This window comes from Prosopis cineraria, unplaced genomic scaffold (assembly GCF_029017545.1).
Source record: "Prosopis cineraria cultivar Desert tree isolate PC_DT_omini unplaced genomic scaffold, ASM2901754v1 PC11, whole genome shotgun sequence".
In the NCBI taxonomy this organism is placed as follows: domain Eukaryota; kingdom Viridiplantae; phylum Streptophyta; class Magnoliopsida; order Fabales; family Fabaceae; genus Prosopis; species Prosopis cineraria.
In genome coordinates this window covers 9,011,555-9,030,376 of record NW_026555342.1, presented here as the reverse complement: position 1 = coordinate 9,030,376, position 18,822 = coordinate 9,011,555, and the positions used below count along the sequence as shown (strand labels likewise).

Genomic DNA, 18,822 nt, shown 5'->3' with positions numbered 1-18,822 from the left:
GATCATGAAAACCCAATTTATTAGTAATTTTATGGGCTTTTTTACCCCTCAAATGGGCTTCCAAAATAGAAACCAAATCAACTTTATAAAAATTCTGGGCATCTCTAATAATATTAGAAAAAATTTTAGAGCCAGTACCTCAAGAATTCCATATTAAACGATTCCTAAACAAAATTAATTCGAAGGGTGGGATTGTAAGTCCTCAGAAGCCTAATCACAAATAATAAGCTTACTTGAATCACTATAAGTGTGGCACCCACGGCGTGATCCTTGCCCAATAAATCCATACCAGATTTAGATTCAAGAAGATGGTCGACTGGGCTGCTGAAATCAAGGCCCAAGATCAATGCAGATCCTCCACTCAAGCCTAGCTTCATCCTGCTCCAAATCGTGAATCTCACTCTTACCTACCATGATTCTTAAGCCCGCTAGAATTGGTTTTCAGTTCTCCCTCTATTCAAATTAAATACCAAGTTAATTTATTCCCAATCCAACCACTAGTCTAGCCTTGTTTTTTCATCTTTTTTAACTCTTAAATCGTATAACTGTGTCTTTTTATGTTTAAAATTAACTCGAACTTTTTGAATTGAAAAAGTAACTTCAACATGCTGAATAATCATCATTTAAATCACAAGTTTTAAAATGTAAATCATTAATCACTAAACACTGGTTAATTACATATTGATTAACATAATAAATATAAAATTTAAAATGAATATGATATTTACAAGCCTTCAACAGAAATGTTTATTCTTCAAATTTCGTCTTATTGAAATATACATGTTTTTATATAAAAATCATCATATGGATTATTGATAATTAACCAGTGTTGACTAGTGTACTGCATGGAGTGTAAAAGTTAAATTATATTATTCATAACTCATCTAAAATAGAGCTGGTGGCAGGGCGGGTACCCTAAATAAATTTGAACTATAAAAAACTCATATAAGTAGTAACGAATCCAGCATATGATATATTGGGGTCTAACATGAAAAAATTCATGAAATTGGGGGTTGGGGAATTCATTTTCCCAAGTAAAAATGAAGAAAATTCATTCAAAAATTTGTGACATGGGGGTAAGCACCCCTCCTTAGCCCCCTCAAGATTCATCCCAACATATAACCAAGCCCAGTCATAATATTATCGTGTCTTTGGTGTATTTGGACTAGCCAAATCAAAACACTTGAATTATCAATCCCCTCCTCTAAATTTTTTAATCAAATTTTTTCTATTTTACCTTAAAATTATTTATTTTTATTATTATAAAACATGTAAAATATACATTTTGAAATACTTGAAAAATGTAGCAGAGCCAATTTCCTTTTAAAAAAATTGTGGTTCTTAAAGTTTAAAAATCAATACTAAAATATATTTTAAATATTATTTCAAGACATTTTATAGATTAAAAATAATAAAAATATTAAATATTAAATTTTTAAAAATATTTATAATAGTGCACTCAAATATAAGATCTCTTAATAGAAAATAAGTTAAGACTTAAAATATTGTTTTATATTTAATATATTCATCTATTTTTTAAAAAAATTAAAATGTTACTTAGGTATTTGAGTCAAATCTAAATCTAGTCAAACCCGACCCAATTTTTTTTTTTCTAGTACATTCCAGCTAAACATTAAAAGTGTGCAATTTTACTTAGCTTGGTTTTAAATTTTATCATATGTATATATATAAAGTTTTATTATATATAGATATACATACATACATACATATATAATTAAATATCAGTTCGATGCATTATTCAAAAGTTAATGAATAGACTTAAAATTTTCATCTTATAGTTATAAATATAAATATTAATATAAAATATAAAATTTAGGCTTTCAAAAAATTAAAATTTACAACTAGTATTTCATAGATCACCATTCATAAATCATAAATATTAACAAACTTTGCATTTTACGTGGCCAAAAAAAGAACAAACTTTGTGTTGTCGACCTATTAGGTTTGAGTAAGGGTGATCATTAGTCAATTTGGTTCGATTCGGTCTCAAAACATGTTGAATCGATCGATCGAATAATACTGAAAATAAAAACCGAATCGAACCGAATAAATCAATCATATCAAACAAGGATCGAATCAAAATTTGATAATTCGATTTGGTTGGTAAATTCGATTTTTTAGGTTTATATTGGGCTATTAAAATGGGGCCAATTTTTTTAAATATTACAACAAACAACACTATAAAATTAAGCCTTTTTTTCTATTTTTTTTTCAATATGAGCCCATTTTAATTGCACCCATATGACGTAAAGCCCAAATATTATAAAGGTATGGATAATCAAATAAATGATTTATAAAAAAAAGGGTTGAAAGTGACTGACCGAAATAAGGTTTCAAGTAATGTTATTATTATTTATTCTTTATTAAAATAAAAAATAAGAATAAAATAAAATAATTTATAAATTAAATATAATTTATAAATTAATAAATTATATGTAATTCGGTCAGTTCGATCTATTCAATTTTAAATTTTACTAATCGAATCGAATGGATCAACCGAAATATTTAAAATAAAAAAACTGAATCAAACTAAAAAATAAAATAAACCGAATTAAATAGATAAAATTCGATTCGATTTGGTTTTACTCACCTTTAGGTTCAAGTCTTTCGAACATTTGTCTCAGTCTTTATTACTATTATTATTATTTTTGGGCAAGCTTCATTTATTTTTTATGCTTTTCTTACAATAAAAATAATAATTGGTTATTGTCACAGGGCGCAACTTCGAGAACTCAAAAGTTCGTGGGCTAATGTTATGGAGTGCGACTTGTAGGACTCAATAGGGCTGTACAAAAGACAAGATAGTATTATACTTCATTCTAACTTGAAATTCGATCTTTTTTATGAAAAGAATTGGATTAAGCAACTCGTAGTCTAGTCTTGTCCAGTGATAATCCGAAGATTAACAAGATTGGACTTAGTTCATAAGACTGAGAGACTGATTCTGTCAGTTCAGTACTCACTTAGCTCTTTTTTTTTCTTTTTATTCTATGAGAGGCAATAATCCATTACAACATAATAAATTTAATTAAAATAATGAAAACACTGATAATAATAAAAAATTCATAATAATTTTCAATAATGAGAAAAAAAATATTTTTGTTATAATCCAAATGATTTAAATTTATAACTTTAATAAAAATAACACTTAATAAAATTCAAAAACACTACATTACAACAACAATTTAGAAATAAATTCAACAAATCTTCATACAATCATCTCCTTAACATTAATTACACTTCAAACATTTATCAAAAATAAATAAATTATAATTATAATAAAAAATTAATAGGACTAGACTGGACCAAGTGGTTTGGATACCTAATTTCTTATCCAATCCAACCCGAAAAAATAGTTTAGTATTTTCAATTTTTTTATTTTAAAGGACCAGTATCTATATCAATCAAATAAGATTGAGACTATTTTGAGTTCAACTCAAAAAGATAAGATTGAAAATTTTTTGTACGACCCTAAGACTCAAATCGATGAGTTGCTCCGTGTCGAACCATTTTTGGATTCGGTGTCTTTAATGACTTTACTGATTGGTGATTCAATCTGATCCCTCAACTTATTTAACCAAGAAATTTTCATGCCTTTTCGACACCTCCCTTCAATTCCCGGTCCAGCTGTCTCATCAAGTTTTATCCCCCAGAATAGTCTGAGCCGCGCGTAGCCTCGCTGCGCGTGTAGAAGTTTTTTTACTGTGACCCAGTACGGCACTCTCGCGAGTCCACTGGCCGGGTTGCTTCACACCCCCCCTCCAAAAAAAAAAAAGATCACGCCGTAGCCGGGATCAATCCCCTCTCAATTGTTCCGAAATTTTGAGCCCAATTCTTGAGCTCGGGCTGAGCAGTGAGTTTCATTGCTTCCTTCGCTTCTTTCTTTTCTCTACATCAATGTCATTTTGATATCATCGTTTACGCATTTTGTCTTTGGTTCCTGATTGTAATTTTCAGCTTTCCCGGCGCCAATTATGGAGTCGCCAGCAGTGGGTTTGCTACCGGCTAAACGCCCTGCTAATGGTATTCCTTGATTCTCTTCTCGTTACCTCGCTCACGTGAATCGCATTTACCGAGACAATGTTGGTCGCTAGTTGCAGAGCATTCTTTTATTGTGTTCACATTTTGAACGGCATTTTCTTGCATGGTCGTAGTGATTTATGCTTGAGATCATTTCACCTGTTTAATTGATTGGGCTCTAGATTGTCTCTGTTTTCTTTCTAGGTTACCTGAGCACATGAATTGATACAGTTGTGCGCTAAAATTTTTTGCCTATAACAGAATCGAACCCACGTTGGAATTGAAGCCGCTAAAATATTATTTTGACCTCATTCGTAGTGTTCAAGGCCCCATGGAATCCAGAGTGGGCGTAGTGAGTTGTGGGGGGGTTCTAGGATGCAAACATCAAACATTTTTCCAGAGAAGTTATTGTCGTTGATAAGCTATATGAAGTGGAAAGTAGAAACTAGTATGCAAATCATTGTTTTCTATCTTACTATGTTACTTGAGGAATATTTGTTGTATCATTAAAGAAATATGTTTCTAAGTTTCCTTCTTCCCCATATTATATTTTTTTATCATATCTCCTGTGGATGAAGTGGTGTTACAATTTGTAAATTCTAATGCATCAATGGATGTTGATATTGTTTAACTTTTGGTAGTTGTCATTTTCTGATAACAGGATTTAATTCAGAGAAACACAAACGATTAAATGTTGTAGATTATAGCAATCCATATGCAATTGCGAACTTGCTTGATGACCTGAACCACGGAAAATTTGGAAGTGTCACCAAGGATATAGAGTACCTTGTAGCTCAAAAAATGCAGACATTGAGCCCTCTATTTGCAAAAGATCCTGCACTTCTACAGTTTGTGAAAGTGGGAATGAATCGCAATGAAGGAGCTGCTAAGGTGAAAATGTTATGTAGATTCGCTAACAAACATGGACTGGGCTAAGACCCGATACACTTATGCTAACCCACACTTCACGCACTATACTAATAGTTAATTTCACATGTCAGAAAATCATAGATTTGGAGCATAATCTCGTGAGAAAGGCTGCTCCAAAGGCGTCATCAACTGTTGTAATTATTGATTCAGATGAGGAAGATGATAGAGATAAGAAACCTTGTCTGCCATTTCAGGAAGTCATACTGCCAAAACCTGTGGTCCTGTCTACTACAAGGGACATGGTTGTGAGTGTTTACCTGTTCTGTTAATCATAAAGCAGTGGAAGCTTGAAATAATTGTATGTCTGTGTAGTGTGTATTTGAGCATTGTATTTTGAAAGTGTTAGTATAACGTTTCCTTGCATAAGCACTGAATTAATTTGATTGAAGCATATCTTAGTTGAGTTTTTGTTGGAGGAAAGGGAAAGCATAATTCTTGTAAATATATACTTGGGAGGTGTTCTAGATGTTGTTTATCTCTATTCTCATATTGAGTTGATTGTCTAGGGCATTGGAGCTTATTATTTTGTGTAACCAAGCTTTGATGAATCATAACTAATCATTGATGAGCGTGTGATGATGCTGAAGTAAAGTTGTGAGATGTGGCAAAAATCATGAGAAATTCTGAGCTCCTTCTTTTCCTGACATATGATCTGGCTCAGTATAATGACGATTACTTTGTTTTTAGTACTGTGACCTTTGCCATTTCAGATGAATTTTCTCCTCATGTGACCCTATGTAGATTGTGATCCACTGTCTTTCCAAACTTTAATGTTTGGACGTAAACACGCTCACTGTGAGATAAACATGTACTTTTGATTACTACATGTAGAAATAGTTTGCTTCCTGTTATAGGATTTTGACAGTCTGAGTATTTTTTTAATGGCAAGTGTGAATGTTGTATTTGTTGCAACTTACCATGATATGCTATATCTTTTTTATGTTAATTTTTCTTTTGTTGATTTGACTTCCTTTGATATTCTATTTGCAATTATTATTAGGAGTACCATGGTCCCAATGCATATCAACCTCCTATTGGGTGTCATGCTGGAAGTCTAGATGTAAAACCTGAGCTTTTTCTCGTTGACAAAGACAACATTAGAAAAGATAAAGGTGCTTTTATTGGTGTTCAAGAGGAAGACGATCCACAGGCTGATACAAAGGATGATGGCCTAGAAGATATCTGGAGGGAGATGTCAATGGCAATAGAATGTTCCAAGGTATGATTTTGTTACTTTTTATTACTTTTCAAAAAGAGAAAATGCTATGGTGTTTAATTACTTTATATGCCGCTCTGTTTTTAAGTGTTTCCACAAGCAAATGTGACAGTGTTTAATTACTTTATGTGCCCTGCTCTGTTTTAAGTATTTGCACATGTTCCTTGCATTTTATTGTTTTTATTGCTTCTTAAATATTCTATGTTAAGAGTTGCTGAGATACACAAAGGGAGGGAAAAGGGAGAATGGACAAATGTGGAGAAATAGATTGGCATGTAATAAATTGTAATGTTGTTTCTTTTCTGAGTGGGGCTATCAACACTACTTTACTGACTTCATAAGAAAGATGTAAAGAATTCTCTAGTTTTAAACCTAAAATGACACACCCTATTCTATCAGCCACCTCAGTAGAGTATTTTCCATGTATGTGCTAGACGTGGTGCACAAAAATGCATACGGAATATTAGTTTGTTTCAAAGCCTTCATGACATTTAGCCCCCCTTTCCCCTTGCTGGTCTCCTGTATGTTGAACTTTCTCTAGCTCTCTTTCTCTGATATATTACTTGTATGCATTTTGTATAATGTAGCATCACTATAATGTATAGATGGTAAGTATGCTCTTTCCTTTTCTACCAAGGAGAATTACCTATAAGCATACAATGGTGAGTTAGGTTTCAGTACATTTGTATGGTTATTATTACAACTTTAGATTGCATATATTGTACTTTGATGTACATCTGTGTGGAAAATGGGGATAATCTGTCTTTCACGTCTGATCAAATTTTTAACTTTCTTAGTTATACTGACCAATTGCATCCTTTCCCTGGCACTAATTTATTTTAATTCTGCTTCTGCTAGGATGTTGCTATGGATTCTCCATATGATGAAGTTGAAAAGGGAAGTGGTGACTGTGATCACTCTTATGTTTTAAAAGATGATCTTGGTTATGTTTGCCGTGTTTGTGGGGTTATCGACAGAGGAATCGAAACCATATTTGAATTCCAGTACAAGGTTAGATCTTCACACCTGCATTATATTTCTAGTTGGTAAAGAGATTTCTGGGTATGAATTAAGGGGGAAAAAGGTGCTTGGAATTGAACAAAATTAATTTCCCAAATTTCCACAGAAGAAGGGAGAGGGAAAACGATAATTTGTTTTGCCATGTACAAAATTCTTTTTGTGCATATGGTTTGAAACATCTAAACTTTAAATTGAAGCAAGGCTTTAATTGTTGGAATAGTTTTTAGGACACATATTTATAACCAGAATGAGTAATTTTCATGATTAATTTGCTGGATTAAGATAAAGATCGCTTTTTGTTGACACTTATGAGAGTTCAAAAACATAATCCCTGATTGATATTTTCATTTTGTTAAAAAGGTTAAAAAAAGCACGAGAACTTACATGGCGGATTCATGGAATGCCAAAGAGAGAACAGCGCCTGAGGTATCAGGACTTACATTTGGTGAAGATGGTCTGGTGATAACTGAAATCTCTGCGCACCCTAGGCATATGAAGCAAATGAAACCTCATCAAATTGAAGGATTTAATTTTCTTGTCCGAAACCTTGCTGGTGACAATCCTGGTGGCTGCATCCTGGCCCATGCTCCTGGTTCTGGGAAGACTTTCATGATAATTAGTTTCATGCAAAGTTTTCTGGGAAAGTATCCTAATGCTCGACCCCTTGTGGTTCTTCCTAAGGGTATATTGGCTACTTGGAAAAAGGAGTTTCAAACATGGCAAGTGGAGGACATCCCACTCTTTGATTTTTACTCTGCTAAGGCAGACAGTCGGTCTCAGCAACTGGAAGTTTTAAAACAGTGGGTGGAGCAGAAGAGTATTCTTTTCCTAGGATACAAGCAATTCTCTTCAATTGTCTGTGATACTGGAACTAGCAATGTATCAGCGTCTTGCCAGGAGGTATTGCTTAAGGCTCCTTCTATTCTAATTTTAGATGAGGGGCACACACCAAGGAATGACAATACTGACATAGTTCAATCCCTTACTAAGGTTCAAACTCCTAGGAAAGTTGTATTGTCAGGAACCCTATATCAAAATCATGTCAAAGAGGTGTTTAACATTTTAAACATTGTTCGTCCCCCAAATTTTATACGTTCAAAGACATCTCGACCTATTGTCAGGCGAATTAAGAGTAGAGTACATGTACCAGGCGTAAAGGATTTCTGTGACTTGGTAGAAAACACTTTGCAGAAGGACCCTGATTTTAAAAGGAAAGTGGCTGTCATTCAAGATCTGCGGGAGATGACAAGCCAGGTACTTCATTACTACAAAGGAGATTTTCTTGATGAGCTTCCTGGCCTTGTAGATTTTGCAGTTGTACTCAATCTCACTCCCCGACAGAAGCATGAAGTCCATAAACTAAAGCACTTATCCAGAAAGTTTAAGATAAGTTCTGTAGGAAGTGCTGTTTATCTTCACCCTAAATTAAAGCCTATGGCAGAAAATTGTGCTGAGAATTCAGCTGTATCTGATCACATGATGGATGAGAAAATAGAGAGCCTAGATGTGGACGATGGGGTAAAGTCGAAATTCTTTCTTAAAATGCTAAGCCTATGTGAATCAAGTGGGGAGAAGCTTCTAGTTTTTAGCCAATATCTCTTACCTCTGAAATATTTAGAAAGATTAACTGTGAAAAGGAAGGGATGGAGTCCTGGAAAAGAAGTATTTGTTATATCAGGTGAATCAAGCTCTGAACAAAGAGAATGGTCCATGGAGCGGTTTAACAATTCACCGGATGCTAAAGTGTTCTTCGGCTCAATCAAGGCATGTGGGGAAGGCATATCGCTGGTTGGGGCATCACGCATAATTATTTTGGATGTTCATCTTAATCCATCTGTTACACGCCAAGCAATTGGCCGTGCTTTCCGACCAGGTCAGACAAAGAAAGTCTTTGCATATCGGTTGATAGCTGCTGATTCTCCTGAACAGGAAGACCATGACACTTGTTTCAAGAAGGAATTAATATCAAAAATGTGGTTCGAATGGAATGAGTATTGTGGTTTCCGTGATTTTGAAGTCGAGACTATTGATGTGGAACAATGTGGTGATTTCTTTCTGCAAAGTCCATTGATAAGGGATGATGTAAAAATTCTGCATAGAAGGTCAGTGGTAACCTCCCTTACCTTTTAACGAAGTATATGACAACCATGCAGTTCTCTCTTAACATTAACAATATCTTGTGTATATTTCATGTAGGCCATGATACTCTGGTGAGGATAACTGAAGGTATTTTGCGATTGCACAGTTTAACGTACAGTCAAATTTGATGTAGGAGAAAATGGAATTAAGTTTCCATAAACTTGATCCTGATAGTTTTGTAAATGCTCAGTAGTTTAGATCATTAGGCATGCCCTTCCTTCGATGCCCTCGGTTTTTTTTTTTTCCTTTTTGAAAAGAAAATTCAGTCTTGTATTGGCTTGCTTGCGGTTATTTACATCATGACATGAGGGCTTGAAACCAAGGTTCTGAACTGCTTCAATAGCACAAAGATCCTTTAAAACAACTTCAGAGAAAGTTTCGATGTAGAAAAACAGAGAAAGTGGGGCTCAATCGTGGGAGACTGGTAATGTACAGGTGGGTTATCCTCTCTCTTAATCCCTAAACGCGTCTTTATTGACTAAAGCAGAGTGGGATTCTGTTCATGTGCTAACAAGTAACAACCAACAGCCATTAGTCTTGGTTATGAGTTCAAGCATGAATTGCGATGCTGGCAGCATGCCAATCGAAGAATTAGTTAACTTGAAAGCCGAGGTAGGTTAGCAATTGTTTAGCTTGTGTTATGACTTACGAGACGGCCTCCTCGTCCAGGGCGTAGGGGTGTACATTATTGTTGCAATATTTCATTGGCGAGAATATAAAATGGTCATCCGATAAATACTAGATTCCCATAATGTTTGGTAAATTTAATGCCATCACTAGCATAACAATCATCTGATCTGATTTTTCGTGTTAATTACAATTCTATTCATGAGATCCTTCCCATTGATCTTTAGTACAATCTTTTATAAAATTTAATGTTACATTTATGACTCAAACAAACATGCAACTTTAACCATTTTCCTCATAGGATAATTTAGAAAAATATTGAAGTTTTTCACGCTTGACTAATTTTAATTATTTTCTTCAATCAAGGCAAAATAGTTAACGGGTACTTGTGAAGAGTATTAGGAGTATTTGACATGGTCTAGCTTCATCAATCCTATCATTACACTCTCCATTTTGGCAAAACGAGCTAAAGATATGCGCCTTCTTGGATGAGCAAATCGTCCAATTAATTTCGAGATAGAATACAACAGTTCCTGCCTTGTCCTTGATGGGTTGATGGGTTGCTTCCTATACAGTGTCGTCTTGTCACTGTCAAGCAAGAGGGCCCAGATCAGTGATCACTAATCACTCATTTCCTCCCATAAGGATTGCAACATGGTTGTGTCTGATATACTCATATCAGACACAATATTATATATTTTGCATGTCACAATACTGCCACAGATTGTCTTTATGCTATAAAACCATGCCATCAATGGCGCGTGGTGAACCTTTGGTGCTGGTTTCCAGCAGCAACACAATCAAGTTCTGATGTCTGAGCTCCAATGGTCGCAGCTGAGGCGGCATTGTAAATGCCATCCTCCCTCATGACAACAAAACTATGGCGGCTCTCACCAGACATAAAATCACCAACTTCACAATGCTGCAAACCTAATGTCAGTGACACCCCATTTCCAGATTGAAACCTCCCCAACTCGGACATCTGGCATGCCGGAGCAACTGCTATAAACCCAGCACTTCCTTCATTGGTCTGAACAACCGTGTCACCTTGGAAGACACTACAGTCATCAAAGCTAAGCCTTTGCTGCTCCTCAGTTTGCTTATCAGATCTCAAGTCCTTAGCTTGTCCAACATTGCTATTCTTGTCGGCTACTGAACTCTGGCTCTGTTGCAAATCATCACACCCATCATCGGAGACCTTGACATCACTTTTGCTTACCTTGGATGCATCTTCAGTTGAAGAAGTGGAGTGCAAGTCAGCATCGCCAATTTCTTCCTTGTACATCTCCTCAATCATAGGTTTCCAAAGACGAACTCGTGCATTTATAAACCAATTTGAGACCTGTATCATGCATAAAGTGTCACTAATGATTATGATTATAGTATCTCTAGCCATCAGATGGTTCTGCCGCTATAGACATATAATTTGCACCATCATCTGGAATTCCTATGGCAATGAATTAAAAAGTCAGTTAGCTTGCTCTTCTTCTTCAACATGTCCCATGTTCTTTTTTTTTTTTGGGGGGGGGGGGGGCTCCTTATTAAAATACAAGTAGTTATCTTAGCAAGTAGCTAAGAAATGGCTTTAAATTTCTACCTGACTTCTAGTCAAGCCTGTCTGCCTTGCTAGCATTGCCTTTTCAGAATCTTTCGGGTAGCTGTGAAGCAAGAGAATGTGGCAATTAGATAACTAAACACGGAAAGACTTGGAACAATATCTAAGAAGCAAACAAGAGAAAGAAGAATACGGATGAAGGAAATGTTCAAAGAGCCAGGCACGAAGAATTGAAACAGAGCCTTCTGGTAGTCCCCTTTGTGGCCTCCATGCATGATGCATCACTCCAAGCTGCTGGAGAGCCCTCTGTTGCCGGATTTGTTGATCAACATATCGGAGTCTTGATATTCCAACTCCTTTATTATTTCCTGAAGCATCTTGCTCTCCAAGGCTCTTCTGTGTCGCACTGATTTGGCCGGTGATTGCATCATGCAAGCACCGGAAATGACGTGAAATGGTTTGGAGAGCCAGTGCCGTGTATGGTTTCGCTGCCCCGCGTCCTGCTATCACATCAAATGACGATACCACAATCTGCATCTGATGATAATATTGTTTGTACCTATTGTGAACCTGTGGTAATTGAATGGTGGCCATTAGAACATCCTAGAAAATGGTCTTAACCATGACCATACTTAACAATACGGTAACCAACACGATGCATGCCATTATGAGAAAAGACAGATTATTTAGCATGCATACTTGAACACAGACAATTAATCTGTACTAGATCACAGGGCCATGTGATGACTGATGAAGAATGGGATAAAGGAATGTAAGATAATAGGATAAAATGTTAGGAATTAATTATAATAAGAATATTTATGATTTATTGGACAATTGACTAATTAGATATGTGTCAGCAAGAAGTTTGTTTATAGTACTGGTCCTCCATCAGCTATGACGTAAGATTTTATGAATGTTCACGTCTGAAACAGTAGTTAACGCTCAAGTCTGCATAGTTACGGGTCGAGCATCTGTTAATCTTATGGGTAATGGAAAACGAGGTGTTATCAAATTTATCTCATTCCCAAGTCTTGAGCATTACACCTGAGAGTTTATGGTCATGAGAGACATCAGTACTTGTAAAAAATAACTAAAACTACGATTACTCCAAAAAAAAAAAAAAAATTCCGACAGTTTAAAGTTTGAAAATATGTTACTCTTGGGTTACCCTATCATGTAATTAAGGTTCATAAACTGCCAAGAGTTTTGGAATACCACTACTAGTAGTTCCAAGTTGCAAAACAGAACATATATATGTAGCTTATAATTAGCCAACTATCGGATACCACATGTACTGCGCTGTTCATAACTTATGAATAATTCATATTGCTATTAATTTTATATTTTATATTGAATATTAATATTAACAATGATATTGACAATTTTGGGCTCTTCTAAAGGTATACAAGAACTGTCATGATCAATTGTGTGATGAGATTGCAGTTATAGAAGAGCAAAACTCAACTTAATATAGATTATACCTCATCCAGCATTGACAAGAGCTTTGTTAACTTGTTCTGCAGATCTTGTTTTTCAGCATGCGAAAGCTCGCAAGAGGAGTTGCCAGCTAAATCTTGAGGGTTAGGCTCTCCATTAGAAGGTGTCATCTCATTTTCTTGTCTTCGATCATTCTCCTTAGAAGTCTTCTTTTCACGTGTGCCATGACTCTTCACATTGGGTTGTTTTACTGCTTTTTGGATGTCAACAACTTCGTCAAGTAGCTCTTGTGCTGCCTTGAGGTACTTGGAATTAGGAATTGTTCTTGAAACACTCGACATCCCATGCAAAGAATAATCCCCTCTATTCAAAACTTGATTAGCTTCAGGTAAATCAGGTGGCATAATTTCACTGTGCCTCATACATTCATGCCTGGATGAGCTGCTTTTATGGCCTGAAATTGATGGATTTTGACCTAAAAACGAATCGAAACTTGGATTGGAACTCTGATCATGGAAAGGAGACACTTGGATTCCTGTTGGAGTTCGGGTTCCAAGGCTGAGAGATAATCCCTGGCTCTGCAAGTTATGTCCTTCCATTGGATTTGTTACTAGCATCTCATTTCTCCCTTGTCTCCAAGCAGTGAAATCATAGTCCCCAGTTTGCAACCCACCAAGATTTGCTAAGATTTCTTGCTGTTCTGTGGCTGGTGGGATAACAAAGCAGCTATTTTGCTCCTGAGAATTGCCAGTGAATGCCTCTGGATATGAACCAGTGTTCATAAACAACGTTATATTACTTGAGGTAATCGGTGTCTCAGAAAATGAATTTGGCAAATAAGTTGCCATACTTTCAAAACCCTCCGCTTGATACTCTATGACAGTTATAGCTGTAAGCTAATCCAAACATGCACAGAATGATTTCACAATATAATGAAGCGAAAGGTATCTGAACACTAATGGTGATTCAAAGTCACACCGGTACCAACACAGAAGCTGAATTCTGCCGCTTGATCAGATCATTATGCAGCTCATGTCACCAGTACTAAGAGGGAACGGGTCATTGTAACTGGCTCCTTTCAATAGCAGAATGCAGATCTTCAAATTCAGGTTTACCTGGCTTTGTACATAAACTGGAAAAACAAAGGAAGCAAAAAATCAGTCTACAAATATGCATACTTGTTACCATCATAACTGAACTTTGTCACATGCTGTGAAACTCAAGGTAAAGGCTAAAGAACGTGAAACTTATATATGTGAAGTGATGTAAGAATCAAGACTACACTAAATGGACTTACATTCAAGTAAATCAAAATATTACTAGGAAAGGCAAAACAAAAATTCTCTTTCCTATCAAGCAGATCATTGGAATCTCAGGACGAAGCAATGGACAGAATTAATTAATAATTATAAATACAACCAAATCTAGAAGAGCTCCTGTCTCATGGCTGAAATTTTGGCTTGGCTCTGCTTAAACTAAATGGAGTTATAGAATCGAAAGATCACAGAACAGATTTATTTCAATGATGTCAAAATCAAGACATTTCCTCCACTATATGAAAGTAAATTATTATTTATTGATTTTTATCAGAATGAACATACACTAAATTGAAGCATGTGTTACTCGAATTAATCAACGTAAAAGTTAAAACACCAGAGGAACACCAAATTGCAAGGAAAGAAAAAATCCCCCCCAGGGGGGGGGGGAGTCTTTTCTTTTCCATTAAGGATCAAACATTTACTCAGAAAAAAAACTCCCACTTATAGTTAGTTAACTTACAGGGGGGAGAAGGAACACAGAGTACTATCAAGGTATTCCAGTCTAACTCAAATTCACGTTTAAGTTAATATAATGAAATTCAAAAATGATACTAAAATGCAGGCTCCAAGGAGAATGAACTCGAAGATGCAGAGGCTATGTAAGTATCCAACAAACTTAGGTTTCAGAACCAGAAAGCTCATACTTGCTCTTTCTCTCTTCGACCGGAGAGACAGAGAAAGGCAGTTTCAGGGAGAAAAACCAAGAAGCCAGAAACACTACTTGTTTTCTTCAAAACAATAAGAAGAAAAATGTTCAAACTAAAAGCCTAACTAGCCACTTTAACTCAGAAAAGTGGACTTAACCAAACCTACATGCCCATCTTCCTAAAGCATCATCCGCACACCTCTAGTCACCTGATAAAACACACATACAGATACTGCACTCAACACAGCAACACGATGAATAGCGTCGCTAGGTGCAATTTAAAGCGAACATGTCACGCATCAGCGTCGCATGTGATGCAGGACTGTGGTCACGGAACACAAAAGACAAGAATTCACCGCAGAAAGATAACACAAAGGGAAAGTCTCTCTCACCGGCCGGCGTAGAAGCTAGTTCCGACCAACAGGTGTACGAACCAAAGTAAAAAAATATGTGTGTGTGTGTGTGTGTGGACTTTCTTCAGAAGGCAGTGAGAGAGATAGAGAGAGAGAACAGAGAAGGGAAGAGACTGTATAAAGACGAAGAAGAAGCAGAAGGATGACAAAGGCAATTGCGGACGCTGCGAGGTTTTGGAGCTCTGGTATTTGTTTCTCCTTTATTTTTTTCTTTTTCTGGCTCTGGGATTGGTGCAAAATCACTGTTGGAGCAGGTCGAGATTGCGTCAGACTGGGCTGTTGCCATGAAAATACCAAAAGACCAGAAGGAAACGTGAAAGTAATGAGACATGAGAGGGTCAAAACTGTACTTTGAGCTACCAAATAATGCAAAAGGTGAAAAACTAGCAGCTTTTTACATGGGTAGACCAGTAGATGTAGACGTAGAAATAGCTGATGAAGGAGGTAAAGAGAGATATCAATGGCTTTGGTTTCTGACTTTCTGCGTAACTTAAAATTTAAAATCTGTTTTATGAACGACCTCAGTGAAAAATAAATAAATAATAACTTGTTCTTTCCTGATGGAGGTTGGTTTTGCTTTTAGCACTGATATGTTGAGATTCCATTGAACTGTGATTGATGAAATTCCAGAAGATGCTCGATTTGTTGTTTCGTTAAATTGTTAGTTCTTGTGGGATGGTATTGTGTATTTGGTTGTCCTAACAACCTGTAGGTACCTACCTAAATGCTCTCATTTTTGGCCAAAACCACATTTCCTATTTATTAAGTCTTCGTTTGAGTTTGAATTTCAGTTTATATATAGCAAGAGTATATTTGAAGTATCTAATTTTTTGTTAAATTTGATAAAAACACATTACAAATATAATTTAGATATATTTTTGAGGGTTATCCAAACAGACCATAAATTTTTAAATATTGTCCAGATTGGCTTAAATTTTTAGTTGAATTTTGTGCTTCCTGCTTTAAATAAAGAAAGGCAAATTGATATTGTTTTGCAAATCATTATTCTGCTTGTTTTAATCTAGCAAAATAGGAATGCAGCTTTTCATAATGGAATTGCTTCCTCTCCTACGAAGGTAATGAATGATTTTGTTAGCATTGTTCATTATCCAACTAACGTTCATCGCTGGTCTTACAGTCCAGTTCTAAGCAATGGAGTTGATAACCTCTTTCCCTCCCACTCTCGCATTAATTATGAGGGATGGAAGATTTGGATTTATGAGTATAAAAGAAAGAGACTCTGCTTTTGTCAAGTTTTCATTGTGCAAAATTCACAAGAGGTGCAATCTTTTCTCTAGCAACTATTAATTCTAACAGATTCAAGACTCTTCAGTCTTAGTTCTTTTTTGTTTGATGTTCTCATGGATTATCAATGATAATTTGTCAATCTCCTTTAGATCTTGTCATCTTCATATAATTTGCCATAATCAAATGCTTCTGCAAACTCTTCAATAAAGATCTTTAATCTCATGTGTCCTTGCTTATGATATTGACTCCTTAATTTCTTGTTTTGCTTCTGTTTCATTTGTTGTTGATACATTTAAGCTCTCATCTAGGCTTAGTTTAGAGATACATAATATTATAAATTTCTTTTTTATCTTTGTAATATATTTGATCTTTTTATTAAAAAAAAAAGTTTGGGCTTTCTTGCCTCTTCATTTACTTAAAAGCCATCACACGAGCATTTTCATGACTTCATTCTGCTCATTTTACACAAACTATGCTTGCAATCGTGCAAATTTTGTACAGGTTTTGAAATTTAAACTATTATCTCTGGTTTTTCTATTAGCGTTACCTTTATGTAAATTAATTAAGTTAATTAAAGGTAGTTGATTCTGGCAAATTTTTAAAGTTACCTTCAATAAAATTCATTGATTATATGATATCATTATACAATTGCATGCAGTATATCAACTATACTCTCAAATTCCAAACCATTAATCTACGCGGGTGTATGTCTTCCTAAACAAACAACAGACTAAAAAAAGGGAGAATCATATCAAAAGGCCTTTTAAAAAGAATTATTTACAGATAGAGAATAATATGAAATTATTTGTTGTTAGAATGATAAAAGTGACTTTTTTTCTGATAACTTGTTGTTAGTTTTTATTTATAAATAATTTTTTTATGAGGTCTTTAAATACAATTCTTCCATAAAAAAATAATTACGTTGTTTGATATTGTGGATGGAAGATAAAAAAACTTTACAGAACTAGTAAATTTTTTCCCACACTCGAGAGCTACTAACTGACAGGGTGATACTGAATACATGATTGAAAATACAAAATCCTTGCTGCACCATAGAACCAAGCCTACTCGGATATTGTTTCATGCAATTTTTTTACCAATCTTAGGTTAAATCAATATCAACAAATACATAGTTTGTCAAAAAAGAAAAAAGAAAAAACCTAGATTAAATCCTAGTGTGATGCATGGGTTGTCGAAAAAAAATTTGTTGACGTTCCTCTGTTCTTGTAACGATATCATTGGTAAAAGCAATCCCATATAGCGAGTTGAAAAACTTTCGGGACGAAAATTTGCAATTAAGGGATCCGTTCGGTTTCTGTTTTTTTAATTGTTTTTAAAAACAAAAAACAAAAAAAATTGTTTGAACAAATGTTTTGAATTTAATTATTTTTAAAACTGTTCTCATTTTTTATTTTTAAAAATTAAAAGATAGAAATAGCTTAAGGATATTTTCTTTTCTTTTTGTTGTTTTCAAAATATATTGTATTTGATTTATTGAAAGTTACAACCATCTTGGCCAATTATTATCATAAGTCACCATCATTAACTGGCAGTGACCATTGCTATGAACCAATTTTTAATTATAAATCTGAATTTTAAATAAATATAACTAACTGAATTTTTAATTTTGTTTTGGAAAAAATTCACAAAAAAATTTAAAAATAAAAAATGAAATAAAAAACCAAACATGCCCAAAGTTAGCTGATGTTTAATTTGACAACTTATCAAATATATCATTATTTAAAAATTGTTTATATTTGTAGATTCACATGTACTGCCCGTAGAGTGTTGCAAGTAAGGTTATGTAAGTAGTAAATTATTGAAAATGTTTGCATGTTTGACAAGTTTTTCTTTACAAATTAGTGAATTTTGTATGCAAATTATTATTTTGATGGCTGTAAATCATGAAATGGGAGTATAAACTTTTTAAGACTATTTACTAGAGGATATTTTTGAATGGGAAAATACAACTTTTAGCATGTTTTGACATTAGTTTCTATATATTTGTTTTATTATTTCAAGTCTTTCAAGCTTTATCTATTTATAATGTTAGTTTCTATATTTTTAAATATGACCATGATGACTTAATAGTAAGTAAAATGTGCATAAATTTTATCACTTGTTATATTGATTTATTAAAATTATAATCAGTTGTATGAGACATGAGTAGAAGGCAAAAGAAAAAAAAATAGAACACCAAATCATAATCCTTAAAATATGCTACGAGT

The 18,822-nt window shown here is 34.6% G+C and overlaps 2 protein-coding genes across 4 annotated transcripts; one reads left to right on the top strand and one right to left on the bottom strand.

Moving 5' to 3' along the window:
* Positions 1-3,723: 3,723 nt before the first annotated feature.
* Positions 3,724-9,888, top strand: LOC129285418 (protein CHROMATIN REMODELING 35). Of its 3 annotated transcripts, none has more exons than XM_054921116.1 (9): positions 3,800-3,874; positions 3,979-4,044; positions 4,303-4,489; positions 4,703-4,932; positions 5,043-5,213; positions 5,972-6,190; positions 7,046-7,198; positions 7,568-9,309; positions 9,404-9,888. In XM_054921116.1, the coding sequence occupies exons 3-9, from the start codon at positions 4,417-4,419 to the stop codon at positions 9,408-9,410; spliced, it is 2,595 nt and encodes an 864-aa protein (XP_054777091.1). In that variant the 5' UTR covers positions 3,800-3,874; positions 3,979-4,044; positions 4,303-4,416; the 3' UTR covers positions 9,411-9,888. The 3 variants fall into 3 exon arrangements, with proteins under 3 accessions (XP_054777092.1, XP_054777091.1, XP_054777090.1); XM_054921115.1 differs by having other exon boundaries at positions 5,043-5,216; XM_054921117.1 differs by lacking the exon at positions 4,303-4,489 and having other exon boundaries at positions 3,724-3,874; positions 5,043-5,216.
* Positions 9,889-10,291: 403 nt separating this feature from the next.
* Positions 10,292-15,637, bottom strand: LOC129285419 (BEL1-like homeodomain protein 7). The gene is made up of 5 exons (XM_054921118.1): positions 15,326-15,637; positions 13,013-14,100; positions 11,722-12,098; positions 11,571-11,631; positions 10,292-11,315 (listed from the first exon to the last, which is right to left on the bottom strand). Exons 2-5 carry the CDS (start codon positions 13,814-13,816, stop codon positions 10,725-10,727), a joined length of 1,833 nt encoding a protein of 610 aa, XP_054777093.1. The 5' UTR covers positions 13,817-14,100; positions 15,326-15,637; the 3' UTR covers positions 10,292-10,724.
* Positions 15,638-18,822: the final 3,185 nt, after the last annotated feature.